Source organism: Lipotes vexillifer, unplaced genomic scaffold (assembly GCF_000442215.2).
Source record: "Lipotes vexillifer unplaced genomic scaffold, Lipotes_vexillifer_v1.1 scaffold771, whole genome shotgun sequence".
NCBI lineage: Eukaryota > Metazoa > Chordata > Mammalia > Artiodactyla > Lipotidae > Lipotes > Lipotes vexillifer.
In genome coordinates, this window is record NW_006774099.1 from 352,793 (window position 1) to 373,264 (window position 20,472).

Consider the following 20,472-nt stretch of genomic DNA (forward strand, 5'->3'; position numbering starts at 1 on the left):
ATACAAATTTCGCTCTTTCCAGATAAGGGCTTTTCTTGGTAGGTTACTGATTATGGGTATTAATAGGAGATGAAAGAACTGAAGAATTAGTCACCCAAAAGACAGTCTGAATTCATGGCAATTCTTGGCTTTATAAACTGTATTGATACGTTCTCCTATAGACTAGTCCCAATTTCCTGCATGGGCCTTCACTGGGTTACTGTAGCATTCTAATGAGAGTTTAAGAGACAGCAGTTTGGATTTTGCTGGAAGTAAGTATTTGCTGCTTGAGCACTTGTCTTTTTGGAATAATTCCATTCTCTTCCATCTAGTTACATAAACTGTATCTGGGGGAAAAAAAAGAGTATAAGTTAATTCACTGCATTGTAGGATATCTTCTCATAAGTAAAAATGCTTTGTGCCTCTTACTATTCAACTTGCCTGGAAGTGTTCATGGCATGCTTATCACAAACCCTGATTACAAAACGAAGTCAGTATTATCAGCTTATCATGAGCCAGAACTCAATATTTGAAGTATAACTACAGGAACTTCCAAGTATCTTTCTAATTACTAAAAAACCAAGGGATATGGGAAGAAAGAAGACGAATGATTTTTCCATGACAAGTTCAGAAAATCTCTCCATGAACACAAATATTCCACATAAAAATCTCATTTAGGCAACAAGCAAAATTTGAAATATTATTTCCAAATATTATAATAAAATCAGAGATAATTAAGGCAACAGTAATATTGTGTTTACTAAAAATTTCTAATATAAATCAAAATCTGAAAGATCTACAAAAGAATACTTTTCAATAGGGTGTCAACTAGTCACTCAGATATTTCACTCATGATATCTTTATCTTTTAAACTGCTCATCCAAAGACATTACTGAAATGATGTGCTAATAAACTGTTGTCAAATCAGAAGAGTACAAACTGTCAAAGATCCAGAAGGTGTATCTACACTGGGGGCTACGGCATCAAGAAGAACAAATGACACTGTCTTCCAGGAAAAGAGGCAGTGTGGATCAAAAGCAGAATCTTTCTATCAAAAAGGGCACTAAGTATTCACTTGCCTTTAATTTAAAAATACATATAAGCTGTTTTTTTGGAAAATACTACTATTTTAAAATGAAAAAGGCATACATAAAAATATAACCCTTTAAAGAAATTGTTAAAATGAATTCTTCACAATGAACCCTGGCCATTATGTTAAAACTAAAGATGCTCCTAATAAAGCTTGAATCCAGTGCGTAAAATTGTGTTGTTCTCTATAAATCTTTTAAGACTGAATAAAACACCCAGTTTTTAACGGGTGGTGTTTGAGCTCATCCATCTGCTGTGCACAGTGGATGCTTATATGTACATATGTGAGATGGTCCTTTGACTTCACATCTTCTAATAATGTTAAAGATATTTTCCAAAAGTCCTTTGTCCTTATGCCCTGTCTTGATCTATTCTTCACCTAAAGAACAGAGGAGGAGGAGGACGAGAGGGAGCCTAGAGTCCTTTAAAGAAACAAAGAAGAGTGAATTGTGCTTAATGTTTGGTCATTTTTAAAAGTATTGATATTTAAGTCCCCATCTCCCCCAACAAGCAGCAATACCTAAAGTGATTTATAAGAAATCCTCCAAAGAGAGCTCTGCAAAAGGGTCCTTTCCTGAAGCTCTGTGAGGACTGTGACTGGAGGGGCTGGATGCTGCCGACAGCTGGGGGAAAAGAAGACAGAGAGGGGGAAAGAAAAAAAGATCTCAGAATGACAGAACATGAAAGCAGAAAATGTAATGAAAGAAGAAGTGGTTTCTGTTTTGTCAACTTTAATAAATACAATGGCAGCCCTTGCAGAAGGTGGAATTATTTAAACAAAGTTTCAGTCACACGTTGAGTTAAAAGGGTATCCAATGGCATGTGTTTTTCAGAAAACAAATTCTTGTTTCTGAATTCCAAAGGAATAAAGTCTTTTACCCGAAAAGGTTGAAATAAGCTGACCCATGGTTAAGACTTTTATTTTGTGTGTGTGTGGGAGAGGGGAAGACGGGAACCACAGCCTAGTTGGGAGCCACAGAAGATGGCTTCCTGTGTCCAGGCTGTCTGTCAAACGGTGTGTCAAATCTGACCTCAGTCCAGACCCAACACATCTAGCTGCAAAACCCTTTCCTTCCTTCCTCATAAGAGGTGGAAAGTCCTGTTCTCAGTGTTCACACTTTTTTTGACACGGAGTTGTCTCCTGCCTGTTTATCTGGACGTGCCACAGCTGAGGCTTATACTTTGGGAGGCAGAAGGAGCTTAGAGGTTATCTGGTCCAACTACCCGCATACTGCCCTGAATACATGGAATACTTAAGATCTTTGGTTCAGCTTCCTGTTAGAATACATTCACTTGATTCTTGGAATTTGCTCCTGTTGTTTAATTTGAATATACAGTAAGGCAAGCAGACTGTTGAACTCCATAACATATCTTTAGTAACCCTAAAGTACCAAGATGTTCATTTCATACATGTATCTTCTTCACCGAGCCTACTTTACGAGTATTTTAAACCAAATATGAGCCATTTTAGTTTGGAACAAACTTTTAATTTTTTCCTCCTCCTGCATCAGATTGCAGAGGCATGAACAGGAATGTTCAACTGAGCATTAAATCAAAGTTAAGACTAAGTAGAAATAGTTTCAATTCATACCTCAACATTCGGATCCTATAAAGGATTTCAAGGCTCAAAATCTGTCTTTGCTGGGTCAAAGTGATCTCATTTCTACCTTTTTATTTTCTTAAGAAAAGCACTATAAAGAATGAAGAGCCAATGAGTTTTCAACAAATAATTACACCACAAGCATGTGCAATTCGTTGTTTTGGATGCCAAGATTAATTTACAGGTTTAGAAATCATCTTCAGTTATATTAGTGGTTGAGTCATTTTCTTAATCCATACCTTGTTCTCAGAAATAAATGTTCAAAGACAATGGGAAGAGACAATGGAAATGGAAAAGTTGATGGAATTACACAAGCAGCTACAGATGGGAGGACAGGACAGCAGGTCTGGGTTTGGAGATTCAAGTATCATACGTGCTGAGACAGAATAAGGTCCAACTTAATTAGAAAGACATTTCCTCCTCACCTTTCAGACCAACCAGGATGACCATTCAGAAGCAAAATGATTTTAAGTAAAGTGATCCCTGAGCTGGAGGGAGTTTAAGATTAACTGGGTTTTTCTCCAAAACAGATTTTCTTTTTCATTTGAAGTTAAAAAACAACAACAAAAACCCCTGCTTGCTGCAGATAGCTAAGCATCCAAAATCAACAGTCTCCCATGAGAGCCCCACACTAAAACATCTTCTTAAATCAAATTTTCATGAGGGCAGCTTCCCCTGAAGAATATGGTCAAAGGGAACACCAGAATTCTGCTCTTTTCCATGTGTGAGCATATACTGCTGGAGCGAAGTCCTGGAGGCTTAAAAACAATGTTGAAGAGGATCAATTTTCCTTGAGGGAAGAAGTGCTAGTTTCTAACTAATACTTCCACTACTCTGTTAAACAAACATATACATATGTCTTATACCTATAAAAAATATGTAGCTAAATTAAAACATGAGAAAACAAGACTTAATATCCCTGCAGTAAGTTTCATATCATCAACACCCATTTCAAGCAGATGAAACCTTGGCCCAGACTGGACTGGCTGACTGCAGAGAGTGCCAAGGACTGAGCCATGGAGCAGCCCTTCACCAGCTGGCCTCACCCCTTCCTGGCACCTGTACCAAAGCGTAGGCACATCTTGCACTGGTGAGAAGGTAGTCAGCTCAGCGAGTAAATAAGGAAGCAGAAGGAAAGGAAATATACTGCAATCGCCCAGTTAATGGTCAAAGAAAGAAGGAGGAACAAAGTACACAAAGGAGCAACAGGATCCTGGTGGGTGAGAAGCAGCAGGATTTAAAGAGCCTGAGAAAGTCAAGTTAACCCTCCTTTACTTATAATTCTTGGGAGTAGATTAAAGAACACGTAGGGTTGCTACGTACTAGAGGATAAGGAATTTAAAAAAAGAAAAAAATCCAATGACCATCATTAATTACAAAATCACCATATTTTACAAGCCAGCGTAAGACAAATTGTAACTGACCATTCCAGTAAAATTCTACTACAAATATGCCAACACACACACACACACACACCAAAGAAAAAGACTTTCACTCATTTATTTCAAGTAACATTCTCTATACCAAAATTCCCACAGAACTAAAAAATTAGTACAGCTATCAGTTTGTTCAAATTAAATCGACCTACCTCACAACTAAATATGCCATTTAAACAAAGCAGTCAGTCTCACTAGTCTAATACAGACATACTTAAAGTCTTCTCATTTTATAGGAAAATGAAATACTGAGAAGCAGTGAAAGAAGAGCCCAGATAAATAAAAATACTAAAATGTACAAGTAATTGATGATGGTAACTCTCAGTTGACATTCCTTCAGCCACTCCCGCCACTCTAATCAACCTTTTAAAAAAAAAATGTTGAAATAGGAAAAAATAAATCTAATGTTACCAAAAATCTTTGTTTTTATCTCCAGAGCAAAGATTTTTTTTTGGCTGTAGTGTGTGTTTATAAGTATAGTAAAGACAGGAGTACAGAAATCATAAGTTAACTTTATAAAAAAAGCAAACATACAGAGAATAAAGGAATTTTAAAAAAAGAATTCTATCAGTACACTAAAGATCATAAATAAAAATGGTTACTCCTTCATTCTACTCCCGTTCAACACCAAAGAAAGAAAATTTCATGTTAGAACAGGAAAATAGCATCAGTCTCAGAAAGTGAACCTAGTGCAATTGAAAGCTTACGGGAGAATAAAAGACTGGGTATTTAAGGACAAACTTGGCTGTGCTTAAAATCCTTAGCAAAGAAGCAAGGTGCCACATCTTTACATTTGAATTTGCATCCAAAAGCCTGGATAGCAAATAGCAATGCTGTAAAGACTCATTTTGTCTTTCTTGAAGAAGCAAAGTTAACATCTTAGGAAAAAATGGGTGTATTTCCTTCCCCTGGGATGAGAGAGCATAGTTTTATGGAAAGGAATCTAATCCTGGCTCTTTTGTAAAATGAGGTTAAGAATATCAAGACCCAATACCCACATCCCTGTTAATGGCTGTCTTGAGGATTAAAATATACAAAAAGCACCCTGGCATATGTTAGTCACTCAAATATTAGTTCAACCTTCCTTACCACCTACAATCAAATGCTCATCTAGTCTTACATAATAGGAGCCACTCTGTCTCGTCTGTGTTGCTCTTATAAGAGTTCTTATTTTACCATCAACCAGTCACTTGTGCTTCCATATTATACTCACCTTTAGGCTCCTCAGATGTAAGAAACATATTCTCCCTGTCTCTTGTTCAGCAACTAGCAGTGACTTACAAATATTATAAGCATTCTATAACATGCTAAATTAAAATGTTTTTTGGTGATAAAACAAGCTCTGTATAAAAATGGTCACCAAAGTCGGATATTAGAAGTATTAGAACTTCCCTATTAATTTTTACCCTTTTAAAATGTCTATTTTAACATGTTACTTAATGTATATAACATATTGTTGTAGGGATACATAAATATAAATACACTGAGGGTACATGCTTAAAGAATATTTTCCTGATATTGCTGTGCAATGGAAACATTTTAGAAACCTCAGCCCTACCTAATATGATTTCACAGTGATGTCAGATATAAAACTGAGCACAGAAAGGTATGTTGTTTTTGAATAATGTTAGACCACGGCCAGACCACTGAATCCAGATGCACAGGGATATAAACATATAGTGCTGCATTCCAAAATTTTATACTAAAGATAATGCTATTCTCAGCTGCCTCTGTGAAGTATAGCTAAAAGAGGACTTCTTTCTCTACTGCATAAGGTAGAGGGCCTGTCCTGTACGTTGAGTCTAGTGCCTTTTGATAACTGCTTCTTGGGTTTATGCTTAACACAACCAACCCATCTTGGGCTTCTGCCCATCAATAACACCACAAAGTTACACCAGCCTTACTCCTGTCACCTTCAAAGCACGACTTCATCTTGTCTTAGGGGCACCAGACAGTGACCTGAGAGGATTTCTCTTTGAATGTGTTGTTTCTAAACCTCTCTACTGCTAGAGTCCACATAACTTAAAACTATTAACAAAGGAGTGACATTATTCCAAAATGGCATCTAAGTCATCTCCTTAGAATTATGGCAACCTAAACCGACAAAGAGTTAAAGAAGACCAAATTGGAGAGAGGGAAATAGATCAGAAGATTTCCTAAACTCACGGGAGGAAATACTATTAACTGACCTAAGCCAAAAATAAACATTTCTGTATATCAGAAGTATTTGCAAGGGTAAGAGAAGTCTGTTTAAAGTTCCATTTGATGGATGGAAATCATGAAAACTGGCTCAGCTTATCTGAATAAAATGTTCACTGCTCATTCGTATTAGACTCTTACCCCTTGAAAACCAAAGAAAATGAAAAGCTGTAACGTTTATGTCAACTGGTACATAAGGAGACAAAATAATAATTACATGTGCCTACAATGCACCACTTATTTGCTGTTTATTGAAAATATGGCACTTTTGTTTGGTTAAAAAAAACTTCCAAACTGTGTTCCATATATGAGCTTGAGGCTACCTGCTTTTACCTGATTTATCTATTGGACTTCCACTAAGAACGTCTAAGACAGAGTTCCTTAGACTTAGACATTTTCAAAAGAGGTTTGCCCCTCCCCACAAAAAGAGACTTATAAACTGTATTAAATTGGACCAAATAAAGATTTTAATTACTATAAAATAAAGCTTGGTACTTTAGGGTAACACCACCTCCACAAATGCTGAGCCAATTCAGGTGCTGCTGACAGAGTCCTCAAGAGCGGTGTGTCAGGTTCCTGTAAACAATGTCCAGCGTCTACACCTCATGTGGACGATTCAGGCCCTAATGCAGACCGTGCTCACCCAGCCTGCCCCATCCCCACACCACAGTGACCACCCTAGCCTGTGGTTCTCTATGAGTTTATCTGATGTCATCAGATAATTGTGAGTCATGATTAAGGTTTCAAAATAATGAAGTATGAATTATTCTATTTACAATAAAGATAATTTGTAACACATGGGAAGAAATATAAACTGTATTATTATAAATCAAATGTTGGGAATAGGGACGCCTCACGGAATAGAAACAATTTCTGAAAATAGGGCAACCTTGTAACATTTTCTTCTAAAGACAAAAAAGGTTCCGTATAATCATCAATAAAAAAACATAAACATCCACATTCCTAAGTCAATTACAAATATTTTCATTTGGACCTTTCAACAAACTTATAAAGTACACAAGGTAAAAATCACCATTCTATATATAAAGAAACTGAGGCTCATTAAAGTTACGTAGACAATTTTCTCTGAAACACCTGGTTAGTGAGGAGTTGAGCTGAGAGTCTGTTGAACTGTATCCCCTAAAAAGATATGCTGAAGCCCTGACCCCTATGAATGTATTTATGAATGTGACCTTATTTGGAAATAGGGTCTCTGCAGTTGTAATCAAGTTACGACAAGGTCATTAGGGTGGGCCCTAGTCCAATGACTGATGTCTTTGTAAAAAGAGGGAAAGGCCATGTGAAGACAGAGACACAAGGAGGATGTCATGTGAAAGAGGCAGAGACTGAAGTGCTGCAGCTCTAAGTCAAGGAATGACTGGGGCTACCAAAAGCTGGAAGTGGCAAGGAAGGATCCTCCTTTAGAGAATTCAGAAGGAGCATGGCCCTACTGACACCTTGTTTTTGGACTTTAAGACTCCAGAACTGTGAGAGATTAAATTCCTGTTGTTTTAAGAAATCGAGTTTGTGGGTACACTTTGTTACAGCAGCCCCAGGACACTAATAACAGACTCGAAAGCAGATGTGCTGACTCCAAGGCTGGTGCTTTTCTCTCTAAAATCTGCTATCTCAATCTCAACTCAGCTAGAATTCATGGCTATATTTTAATGTACAGGAAAAAGTTTAAGAGTAGAGAAATAATTTTTTAAAAAGGACTTCTCTAGTAAATGTTAGACAGTCAATATACCTGTGTGCTTTCTATATTCACAGTGCTGTACACAATCACTGATGTTCATCATGAAGATTTTGTAGAACTTCACAGTCACCCAAGATTTTATGAATATGTTCTAAGTTTTCTTTAAAACAAGAATTAGATTTCCACCTTTTAGAAAAAATGTTCTCAGCAAAAATCCAGTGAAAAGGCCTGGTCGTACATGTTGTCTTATTAACAATAATGGTAAGCAGACGGGACTCTTCGAATTTTTGTTTTGACTGATTTGGGTATGCCCAGGGGACTGCAGAAACATTCTCACCTACGGTCCTAAATCCCAATTTCCAAAGTAAATCCCCTCATGAGATCTTCTACTAAGCAAGGATGAATGAGCACAACACACTGCTGACAAGGCAAAAGGCTTTCACAGAAATGCAGCTGGGCAGATCAGCTGACAGAAAGGCACTGCCAACACCCACAGTTAACATACCAAGAAAGTAAAAAAACCAAAAAACAAACAAACAAACAAAACTAAACTAAGCCTAAAAGCAAAGAGAGCTATTAGTTCTTATACACAGGAAAGTCATTAAAAGGCTTTTTTTTTTGGTAGGACTTGAATTATTCCAATATCCAAAGCCAACAGTGCCCCCATTTACATCGGTAAAAAGCACTCACAACTAGCCATTGTGTCCTTTCAGACACTTAACTGATGTCATACTTACTTAAATTTGGCCAATACAAACAAAACCCAGCAGCCATTTTACATCTTTAGCCACAGCCTCCATTAAAAAAAATCCTCAAAGGCCCCCAATACCAATCAAGAAAACAATAAAACTTTTAATATGCTTATTTTAAAAATTAAATCCCCAAATGTAACACTCTACTATGGTTTTCATATTGCTTTTGGGAAAACAGATAAGGGATCAGTTTGAGTTTCTCATATAAATAAGTGATAAGAACATAATAAACACAACCCTCCCCCTCAAAAATCTTCAACATCTAAACTGTCTTATAAACATTCATTAAGAGAATGTTAGTTCACGTCACAGTAACTTAAAAAAAGCAAAACTAACTAGGTTAACTGTCTTCATGCTTAGTAACATAATAGCTGCATATTGCAACGCAGAATGAGTTTATAAAATATTGACCAGCAATGGACATTTCAATTTATATACCAGTAAGTACCAGTAAGATTTATACAAAGCATGAGCGAGAGGGCATTAAGAGTCCCCACCCTCCCCAAGTTAATAAACACATTAGTAACCAGTAACAGGCAATCAAATAGTATGAGGAAGCACAGAAGAGAAAAAAAAGCATTAACCATAGGTATCTAGTGTTTTCCATGTAGTCAAACACCTAGAAAGATGCACTCACGTAAAACATTAAAAAACAAAAAAAACAAAACTACAATGTTAGGCATGGAACACAAGAACATAATACCCATCTTTAAGCATCTAATAGTTGTGTTAAAGTATCTTTAAAAATACAGAATAAGCCAGCACAAAAAATGGGAACAGAAGTGTATAGGTGTATAGGGAGGCATAATTTTAACACTACAGTGTAGTCTATTAGATTAAAGCTATTCTGAAGACCATTACCTAACGAACAAAAAGTCTGAGCTAACAGTCATGTGGAAGGTATTAGCTACTTTCTCACTAGCAGGCCCTAACACAGCACTAAGAGTAATCTAGATATAATTTAGAACATACAACACATTGTTTGAAATACCTCACTAATGGTAATATGATAAATATATGTGGGAGGGTTGAGGTACTCTCAAGAATATTAGCTTGGTTCAATGGTAAGTAGGCAAGAGACCAGGAGCTACAAGTTACGCCTTTGGTAAGTAATGGCTCCCCAAAGAAATACTTCAAGGAATAGGAAAAGATTTTTGATAAGAGCTGGAGAACTGGGATTTGATTAAAAGATTCTATTTTGATGGCATTTGACTTACATTTAAACTATCATTTACTTTACAATGTACAAAGAGACGTCTCTGCCCTCAAGGAATTTTTATTGAAAAAAGAGCAAAACAATGAGAGAACAATTAAAAGGTAATTCATTAAGAAAAATTATTTTGGTTACTACTACCACTGGATAGACAAAGTTAATGCAAGGAACTGGCTAAGAATCATTAAAATACTAAAGCATGAGAAAATCTTTCCTACTTCAAAGATAAATAGTTTAATTTTTAAATGATTAAAAATATTCAATCATGAAATTAAGGGTGTCTTCATTCTTCAGGTGACAGTCATCTAACATTTTAACTTATGGTCTACTAGCATAAATTAAACCAATTTTGTACACTGCTATAAATTATTACAATGGTTATAAGTAAGTAAAAAGGTATACCAATGAGAAGCAGAGTAAGTTACGAAATGGTAAAGGTAAGTTTTCAACCAAACTCACTTGTTTGACTAATAATGTTCAAAAACTATCATGAATCAGGCACTGTTTTAGGAACCATGAACACAGAAGTAAACAAGCCACATATAAGCCTGCCTCTATGAGGGTTACAATCTAATATAGGATCAGATGGATGGATGGATGAACGGACAAATGGATAGACTGATGACAAATATATGTCAAGTAGTGGTAAGTTCTATAAAGAAAAATAATGCAGAATAAGGAAAAGAACTTCAGATCTCAGAAGACCTGAAAAGGGACAAGACAACTAAGATTGAGTAAAGAGTAAATGTACTTTTTGACAGACAAAGGACTTCTGGAAAAGACAAACAGCAGCAGAATACTGGATACTTATCGAGAGTTATAAAGGCATGGGAATTGAAGCTGAATATTCTGTTTATTCATTATTATTCTTACAAAGAGGGAGATTTTGTGAGGTAGTTTTTATGACAGAAGGAAAGCCTTACATTTCAGTTATGTTAGATTCGTCTCCTCAGATTTCTGAATATGGAGATGATACAAATGCTGCCTATAAAAGTTTACTCCAGGGCTTCCCTGGTGGCGCAGTGGTTGAGTGTCCACCTGCCGATGCAGGGGACACGGGTTCGTGCCCCGGTCCAGGAAGATCCCACATGCCGCGGAGTGGCTGGGCCTGTGAGCCATGGCCGCTGAGCCTGTGCGTCTGGAGCCTGTGCTCCGCTACGGGAGAGGCCACAACAGTGAGAGGCCCGCGTACCGCAAAAAAAAAAAAAAAAAAAGTTTACTCCAGTATCTACAAAATGGATTAAATTAGAAAGGCAAGAAAAGTTCCAATCTGGGCAAAGGATATATATAGACTGCAAAAAGGGTGGAGCTAATAATAACAGAGGAACAATTTAGTGGGACTTTATGACAAGACATACGGAAAACAAAGGGGGAAAAGGAATTAAAAGTAACATTATAAAATTTAAGATTCTGACTTTCAACTGATTCAAATAACTGCATAAGGAGAAGACCAAAGCCTCTTTGAGCCCCTTTACTGCCACCTGATTTTCTTTTCCTAGTTATCAATTTCCTTCCTTCACAGGCTTTTCTCAATCAGTAATATTTAAAATTAAGTACTCGCTTCAAATTTGATTTCTCAACTAGAAACTTATTACCTTAATGTTCTCATTCTCTTCTCTTCTGGTATAATTAGAAAAAGGCAGTTCTATCACTCTTTCATTTAAAGAACTTGGAAATTCTTGCACTTTTTTTTGGTTTTTCAGTGAAACTTACATGGATTTCAAAAGGAAACACGATATAAAATCTGTGTTAAGAACACATGCCAGGAGGCCAGCAATTTTTTTAAAGGTAGATTTTACTAAGATTTTTTTTTTTACCGTATTAAAAAAAAAACCCTCATAGAAAATGTTTCAAGGTTAAAAGTATTATCCAAAATTGTACAGGATGCTCTTGACAACTACAAGAGCAGTAGTTATATCCCAAATACATAAATATAGTTTATAATATAACAGGAAACCCAAGGAATTAGCAGAGTGCTTCGTTGCTGACAAAAGGAAGACAGTACTACTGTAGTGGCCACAGGGGCTGAGTTGCACTAGTAGAGAGGCAGTGTGGCACAAATGAGCACTCGACCAGGAATCAAGGATTCTGGGAGCTAAGTTGCATTTCACCACGTATTTAGTTGAAGAACCTTTCCAAGTCTCAACTTTCTTTATCTATAAAGATAAAGGATGATGACTATAATAGTGATCCTAGGCCCATCAACCTTAAAGATTATTTCGAGAATAAGATGAGATCATGTATGTGAAAGTGCTTGGAAACTGTCAGGCGGCATCCAAGGTTAAGGTAACAATATATTCTGTTTTCTGTTTCTGTTTCTGAGACAGAAGCTTCAACTGGATCAATACAAATAATTTTGACCATGTAACACTGTATGCACTGGCAAGTGTAATACTTATATCCATTCAAGTGGAAAAGGAATAAGTCCATTACCAAAAGCTCCCATGAATGTTTTCAAATAGCATTAAACACATAAAGTAACCAATCAGTTGGCATCGGAAGCCAAGAAAGGTGTACTTTAACAATCACATGTCATTATTTCTGTTAAATGATATGAGCACAGCCACAGATATAGAAGGACAAGCTGTCCTATCACTTTACAAGGATCTCATTCCATAGTATGCCGCCAGAGAAGTAAATAACAGAGAAACTTCCTATCTCCTCTCCTAACCACAATGAGAAGCTTTTTTCAGAAAAAAACAGATTCCCCTGATGCTAACAATGAGATGAAAAAGAAAGAGTGAATATTTAGGTGAATTTTCTTGAACTGGAAGAAGGCCTTAGAAACATTTGAAGAGGAAAGTCTTTCCTGTGAAGACATTAGGTCAGCATGGCATTTCAAGCTTTTTTGCCCTTTTGCGGGGGGGGGGGGGGTACTTTTAAATATGATCTTTAGCAGCAGGAAGTTATCTAATGAAAAAACAACATTCACAACTTTTGAAGACTTGTCAAGTTTCACAAATATCTCAAAGGCAACACCTTTATTGTAGCACCATTCAAGCCAAGGCACTGAGTTCTGAGTTCAAGGTTTCTAAGGCCCACAAAGGAGAGCATGTCAGAATCATTATCAGAAAAAAGGTTCCTTAACCTCAGAAAAACCATCCTCTGGACCCACCAACTGTAAATTATCAAGAATTTTCCATCTTTAATATTTGTAATCTGCTTATCCTTTCTTTCTAAATAATCAATATTCCTACAAACTCTTAGATGAGAAAGATACGCGAAGAAAATAACATCCACAATGAAGAAGAAAAAATGCTAATAACCTGCTTCTCAAGTTGTATAAAAGGATTTTTTGCTATTATATTTCTTCCACATCAAGCACATTAAAACAGTTACGTGTAGCATGTTAATTAGTACCTGTGCTCCTGATACAGGGCCAAAAGGGTTTGGTGGTCTCATGACAGGCTGGCTGTATATTAAGGTTGGTTGTGTCATTACAGGTACACTTCCCATTTGAGGAGGCTAAAAAAACAAAAAATGTCAAGTTAAAGGATGTTAACTCACATTTTCCTTATTATGAGTAAGTAAACAAGAAGGATGACAGGGATGAACAGTACTACTACTCTGCAGTACCTCAAAGGGAAAATACCTATAAATGCAAAAAAGACTGACAACTACAAATTTATTTATTTATTTATTTATTTTTTTGCGGTACGCGGGCCTCTCACTGCTGTGGCCTCTCCCGTTGCGGAGCACAGGCTCCGGACATGCAGGCCCAGCGGCCACGGCCCACGGGCCCAGCCGCTCCGCGGCATGTGGGATCCTCTCGGACCGGGGCACGAACCCGTGTCCCCTGCATCGGCAGGCGGACCCTTCCCTGCGCCACCAGGGAAGCCCCATCTACAAATTTTTAAGAGTATTTTTTTAATATGGAAAGTCTTTAATGTGCTCATCTTTTAAAGTTTGCAAAAAAGCTCAACTTTTTCTACATGAGTTGCAAAATTCAAACTACGATAAACAGACATAATTTAGACCAAAAAAATTTCCAAATTTGCCAGCTTTAGACATGGGAAACTTGAAACTATAAAATGGCTAAGACATTTCAAAGAAAACTGCCTCTGTAAATCAAATCAAGTTCTTATGCCATTATGCAAATAAGCACAAGGGAAAATAGTTGATTGTTTGAAGTTTACTCCCAGTTGAAAGAACCCAATGGTTCTTTCATTTTATTTCAGACATTTTTAGGGAAAACCAAGAGGCTTAAATTACACACAAAGAGGTTAGTTCATTCTTAAATAACTGAAAATAAATCTCAACCAACCATCTCTTTAAAAATTATCACTCCATGGTATATAATTAACGTAAGTGACAAAATAGAGCACACACTGACCACCATATTATTTTGGTTAAAATGCTATATTCTAAAACCTTATCTTTCTGCAAGTTCTATTTAACCTTTTAGGATGACTCCTATTTGTAGTGAGATTCACTTTGAGTTTTTTGTGCAGACACCTTTTTAATGTAATGACTACTAATCCAAAAGCTGTGAAACTCCTTCATATGCAGGAAAAGAGCTACAGATGTATAATAAATAAAGAAGTAGCAGAAGCAGCCACAGTAGCAATACCAACGGATGCAGTGCTGCCTCCCAACAGCAACAGTTCCGCCAAGTGTGTGGTGGGCTGAAGCCACTACCTTCATTTCTTATTTATGTGAGTCTATGTATTAAGAGAGTTGGGAGAGTAAGGGCAGTCTAGAATGTGGGCTGTGGGCAGCTTAAAGGTTTAAGGACTGTTTCTGTACTATCCCAATCATGTCATAGGAAAATTTCTGCAGCCTTTACTAAATTCAAGAAATATTAATTCCCCCTTCCCCTAGAGTGGTATTCAGGTTATAAGACCTCACTGGTATTAATGTAAGGTCACAGCAACAAAGACTTGGAGTTAACATTAATGTTTAAATGAGTTCATAATGAAGTATAAAATGCCTAACAAACTTATGAGAGGAAAAATAAGCTAAGTAAATACAGTGAACATTAATAAATAGTATCTGTTGTACAATGACTATTCTAGAAATAGTTATGAAACCTATGCTATGGTGCAAGGTTCTGTGTTAGGCATTAAGGATATATGTGGCACGAAGTTCTTTTTTCAGTTAAGCTGGGAAATAAATTCATGTTAAATGTGAGTCAACCTATTTTCAAAAAGCTGTGTTGGGAAAAATACTTACGATTCCATATCCTATCATGCCTGTTGGTGTAGTAGCAGGATAGGCCATTACAGGGGGTGCCTGACATGATGAAAGAAAAAATAAACAAGGAAGTATAACTCATGTATGTCAACGGAGTTCAAGGAATTAATAGCTGTAGTTCCACTAAAAAGAATTGCTAAGACAGCTGTGATTAAATATGACATTTGTGTTCGTTAATAATTGTGTCAAAGCTCAATGAAAAAAAGTGTCTTGAAATTAGCGGAAAAGCAGAATTATCAGAAAGAAAAAATACCATTTAAAGTTAGATACAACAGTGATCTAAGATGTCAATGTGCTTTTACAAGCTTTAAAAATATTCAGATTTTTAAAAATACTCAAAGTTCTAAAATTTAAAGTCTATCACTAACATAAAAAATGTTTGCCTAGAAAAGTAGCATTACTGAATGTTTTCCTAGGTACTTCATTTTTTGAGCAAAAAAAACCCGTCAAGATCCCAAATCAATGAACAATCTGATCTTCCAAAAAATTAGTTTCTAAGGACCTCATTCACTCTTTTCAAATAACTCCAAAGATTTCAAACCACTATGGAGTATGACTATTTCTAAGAAGCACAAGTTCTTACGTAGAGTATGTATACTAGTATTCCTTCTAATTTATTTCGTAAATTATTTAAACTATCTTCTGCAAAGCACCAATTTGGAAGAGCAATACATTTTTAAGTCTGTTTATGCTTTAAGTCCTAAAAGAGCCATCTACCACTAAGATGTTTAAGGTCCCTTCCTCCTCCCACTTTAACTCAAAATATACAATCTCAGCACAGAATCATTTTAGACATATCTGCTGTCTTAACAACATTCCCTGTGTGTGTTATCTTATAATAAAAACTGAAGAAGCTGAATACAGGTGAAAGACCAATAACACTGCTAAAACATGAAAAATAACAAATTATATGGCAATTTGAACATACACATGGAGAAGTTAAATGAAGCATAACTAAAGTGAACAGTTAAAAGTTTAGTATTTGGGTGAGCATGTAGGACTTATTGGTCTCTCCCTACTTAAAAACCAAGAGCTGCGAGAGCCGCAGACAAACTGCCAAGTTCAGCAGAAGCCTGTAAGATTTCATGCAATTGTTATTTTCAACATTACCACAATCAACATTTCCCTTCATTCAGAAGTCATCAAGTGCATAGTGGCAGCACAGATACAGACACAGACACCCAGCCATCTGGCAGCAAATGGCAGAATATTAAGCAAGAAAAAAAATTTGTATTTCCCATGCCACCATCAGAATCAATTCTGCAACAAACCCACAAAATCAGTAGATGCTAGGAAGAATTTTTGGCACATTGAAAATCTGAATGTGAAAACAAGTAATAGCTAGAAGGTTATGAGATTCTGCTACAGCATTGGTTAACAGCATGCCAATTTATTGCAAAAAAGGCTAGTTTTTGGTCACTTACGTATTGTGGAAAATGCATGCCATTCTGTTTTTCCCAGGGAGAACAATTACATAATGCAATAACACTGGATTAGAACAAGTGCTTACACAACAGAAAATACATAGAGAGCATTTTAGTTCACATGAACATTCATTAACTACCTAAAATCCCTTGTATTTCCAGTATCTAATGGAAGAACATCTATACTAAAACACTATCAAGGTTGACAAGGGAAATTTAGTCTTTGGCATCATCACCTTACTTACATAATAGTTTATCGATTACAAGTGTCATCAAAACATAAAATCTATCAGTAGCATCAACAGTGCAAAATTCAGTGCATCCCATAAACAGGGTTGCATTGTATAATGTCTACCACAGAAAAAAAGCAAACAGTAGTGGAAAGAGTTGGTAGTGTAACATCATTATATATTTTAATAAAACATCAATGAATGTTTAAAATTTAAAAAAATTTTAAAACCTTGACAGTGTTTAAGGATTAATAAAAAGGTTAGAAATGTAAAGAAATGTCAAAAGCAGCAGTTTATCTAAGTAGTGAATCACATCACCAGCCCTAAATATTAGTCATTAAAAAGAACCTCTATAAAATACATACATACAAATGTTTTAACAAAATCCTTAAGAGATGATATACCTTACCATATACAACACAGCACCATAGATATTGCTTCTTATCAACAAATTCTAGATGGTTAGATGCCTATTAAATGCTAAAAGTCAATCTTAAGTGCTATTCGCAAACTTCTAATACTTCATACAGATTAATACTAATTTCATATAAAATATTCATTGTATTTTTATATCATCATTTGGATTTATATCATTCCTCATATATTATCAATGTATAATTCACTCCTGAGGCTATAACATCTACTAACCTAACCTCCTGCCATCCCTAGTCAGAGAGGTGTGCTTGAGTGGGAAAAACACTGGATTCCAAGTCAGAAGGGATGGATTTCAATTTAAATCTGCTTTCTAGTTGCTTTGCACTTGAGGGAAAAAAAAATTGCATAACTTTATCCTTACAGTTGGGACAATAGCTGCTCAAACTCCCCCAAGAGTGCACTATTTATAGACTCAGGATAGTGTGTGTGTGTGTGTGTGTGTGTGTGTGTGTGTGTGTGTGTGTGTAAAAATGTAAACTATTTAAATGCAAGGTTTTATTATTGGTGACGGTAGTGACCACTACCAGAGAAAAAGTACTGATTTAAAAAGGTGGCTAAATTTCAATATTATTTTCCATTAATGGAGACTGAAACTAATAAAACTCTTTAAAGTCATGTAAAACTTTAACGGCACACTATTTTTAGCTCAGCCCTATTAATTTTTTTTTTTTTGCGATATGTGGGCCTCTCACTGTCGTGGCCTTTCCCGTTGCCGGATGCGCAAGCTCAGCGCCCATGGCTCACAGGCCCAGCCGCTCCGCGGCACGTGGGATCCTCCCGGACCGGGGCACGAACCCGTATCCCCTGCATCGGCAGGCAGACTCTCAACCACTGCGCCACCAGGGAGGCCCAGCCCTATTAATTTTAACATACAATTAACCTAAGGAAACAGCAAAATAGCACAGTACTCTGGAAGAGATTTAATAACAAAAAGTAGCTATACCAAGGATAATGTGGGGAGATCAGCTTGGTGCTTTGTAAGGACCTAGAGGGTGGGATGGGAGGATGGGAGGGAGACTCAAGAGGGAGGGGATATAGGTATACATATAGCTGATTCACTTTGTTGTACAGCAGAAACTAACACAACATTGTAAAGCAATTATAACCCAATAAAGATGTAAAAAATAAATAAATAAATAAAATGAAAAAATATTTTAAAAAAAGAACTAACGCCCCTGAAGGTATATTAAAAAAAAGTGGGCAAATGGGGATATATGTATACTTGTGGCTGATTCACTATGCTGTACGGCAGAAACTAACACAACATTGTAAAGTAACTATACTCCAATAAAAAAAATTAAAAATTAAAAAAAAAAAAGGATAATGGGGGTCTCTAACAACAACAGAAAGGATACAATGTGTGGCTTGTGTAATCAAATGCTGATTAGCACACACTGTCGCAAGAAAGCATGTTTCAAATTTTTCTACAAAAAGAAACTGGTTTTCTCCGACACAGGGAGACTTACTGGATTGGTAAAACAGCAGCTGACCAAGGATAGAGGTACGGCCACAAAACTACTCTGGGACGACCATACCTTATATTAATTAAAACCATTAGAACTTCTTTCAGTACTAGATGCTAACTCATTAATTATCATATACAATTAATTTTCATTACTCATGGATTCTGTATTTGCAAATTTGCTATGCACTGAAATTTATTTGTAATCCTAAAATCAATACTTGTGGTGCTTTTGAAGTCATTCACATACATGCGCAAAGTGGTGAAAAGTCTGTCACCGGATGCATTCATTCCCAGCTGAGGTCAAACAAGGTGGGGCTGTGCCTTGTTTCAGCTCTGACATGAAGATGACCAGAAGATGGAGAAGTAGGGAACAGTGTAGTGTACTGCAAGAAGCTCTGGGGCCAGCTGGATAGGGCAAGAGTCTCTTAATTCAGGCACCTATTATTGGGGATGCCTCAGGCAAGTCACTTAACACCTCTGGCACTCGTTTTCTCTTTTGTAAAATAAAAAAATATATAATCCACTAGAATGAGTTTTTTTGTTTTGGGATTTAAGATTATAATCTATGTGAGATGTGCATGTGTATAGGCATACTCAATTAAAACTATACTTGCTTGGCTTTTGTTAATACTGTCATATAATTTATATAGTTGATTCTCCTTATTTGCTGCACTTACATTCTTAAAGTCACCAGAACACTGAATTAGTGAACACTGCACCATCAGCGCAGCGGTCCCCAACCTTTCTGGCACCAGGGACGGGTTTCAGGGAACACAATTTTTCCTCGGGTGGAGGAGCGGGGAGAGAATGGCTCAGGTGGTAATGCGAGCGACGGGGAGCGGCAGATGAAACTCTGCTCACTTGCCAGCCAGTCACCTCCTGCTGTGTGGCCCGGTTTCCTAACAGGCAGCGGACCCGTACTGGTCTGTGGCCCCAGGCATTGGGGACCCCTGCATTAGTGAACACTCAGCCATTGTTGGGGGAAATATGTGTATGTGTGTGAATCTAACAATTGGTTCAGTGTTAAGGTTATTTATTTATTGTAGACAGATAAATAATAGATTTGAAACCAGCAGTAGAGAGTAGTGATTAAGAAAATATGCTCTGAGGTAAGGCTGCCTGGGTTCTAAAAGCCCACCCAATCTCTGTGATCTGGGCTTACTACTTAATAACCCTGTGTTTTCATTTCCTCATCTGTAAAATTGGGATAACAATAGTTACTACCGTGTAAGGTTAATTTGAGGATTATATAAAACAAAACCACATATTATTTGTTAGAATGATGCCTGACACAAAGTAACCTTTAAATAAATGTTAGCTACTAAAATGTACCTGGCAAACATAGTCAACCAAGCTTCCTTTAAAAGAAATACAAATTACTTATATTTCTAAAACTTGGTAACAATCTTTCCACTTAGGCCTTATCACTATTTAAAAAACATTTTCATGTTACACATTTACCTAAATCATTCATGTTAGTATATAATGAGCTTTTCCAACTCACCATTGTTGCAGCATTCCAAGCAGTTGTTGGTGCAACCTTTGGTTGCCAGTTAGATCCTCCAGTTAGCTTCTTTTCACCTGGCTGACTCCAATTTACATCACTTTAAATAAATATGAGTGAGAATATTAAGTGTGTGTAATTATGAAGTTTCTTTACTATACATTTAGATTGAACAGAGCATTTAAGATGCAGATGACATCTCTACACATACTTTCTTGAGAGGAAAGCCTAATCAACCTCTAAATGGCACATAGGGA

General features: G+C 36.6%; 1 protein-coding gene across 3 annotated transcripts in view; it reads right to left on the minus strand.

Moving 5' to 3' along the window:
* Window positions 1-118: 118 nt before the first annotated feature.
* Window positions 119-20,472, minus strand: part of PICALM (phosphatidylinositol binding clathrin assembly protein) — a 107,430-nt gene continuing 87,076 nt past the window's right edge. Inside the window, exons 16-20 of one of the 3 annotated variants that reach the window (XM_007448833.1) lie at window positions 20,216-20,315; window positions 16,582-16,605; window positions 15,137-15,196; window positions 13,325-13,429; window positions 312-326 (exon numbers count right to left, since the gene is read on the minus strand). In XM_007448833.1, the coding sequence (XP_007448895.1) occupies window positions 312-326; window positions 13,325-13,429; window positions 15,137-15,196; window positions 16,582-16,605; window positions 20,216-20,315 (304 nt within the window). Of the gene's footprint in view, window positions 327-13,324; window positions 13,430-15,136; window positions 15,197-16,581; window positions 16,606-20,215; window positions 20,316-20,472 lie in introns of all 3 variants that reach the window. The other 2 variants (XM_007448832.1, XM_007448834.1) reach the window with 2 other exon arrangements.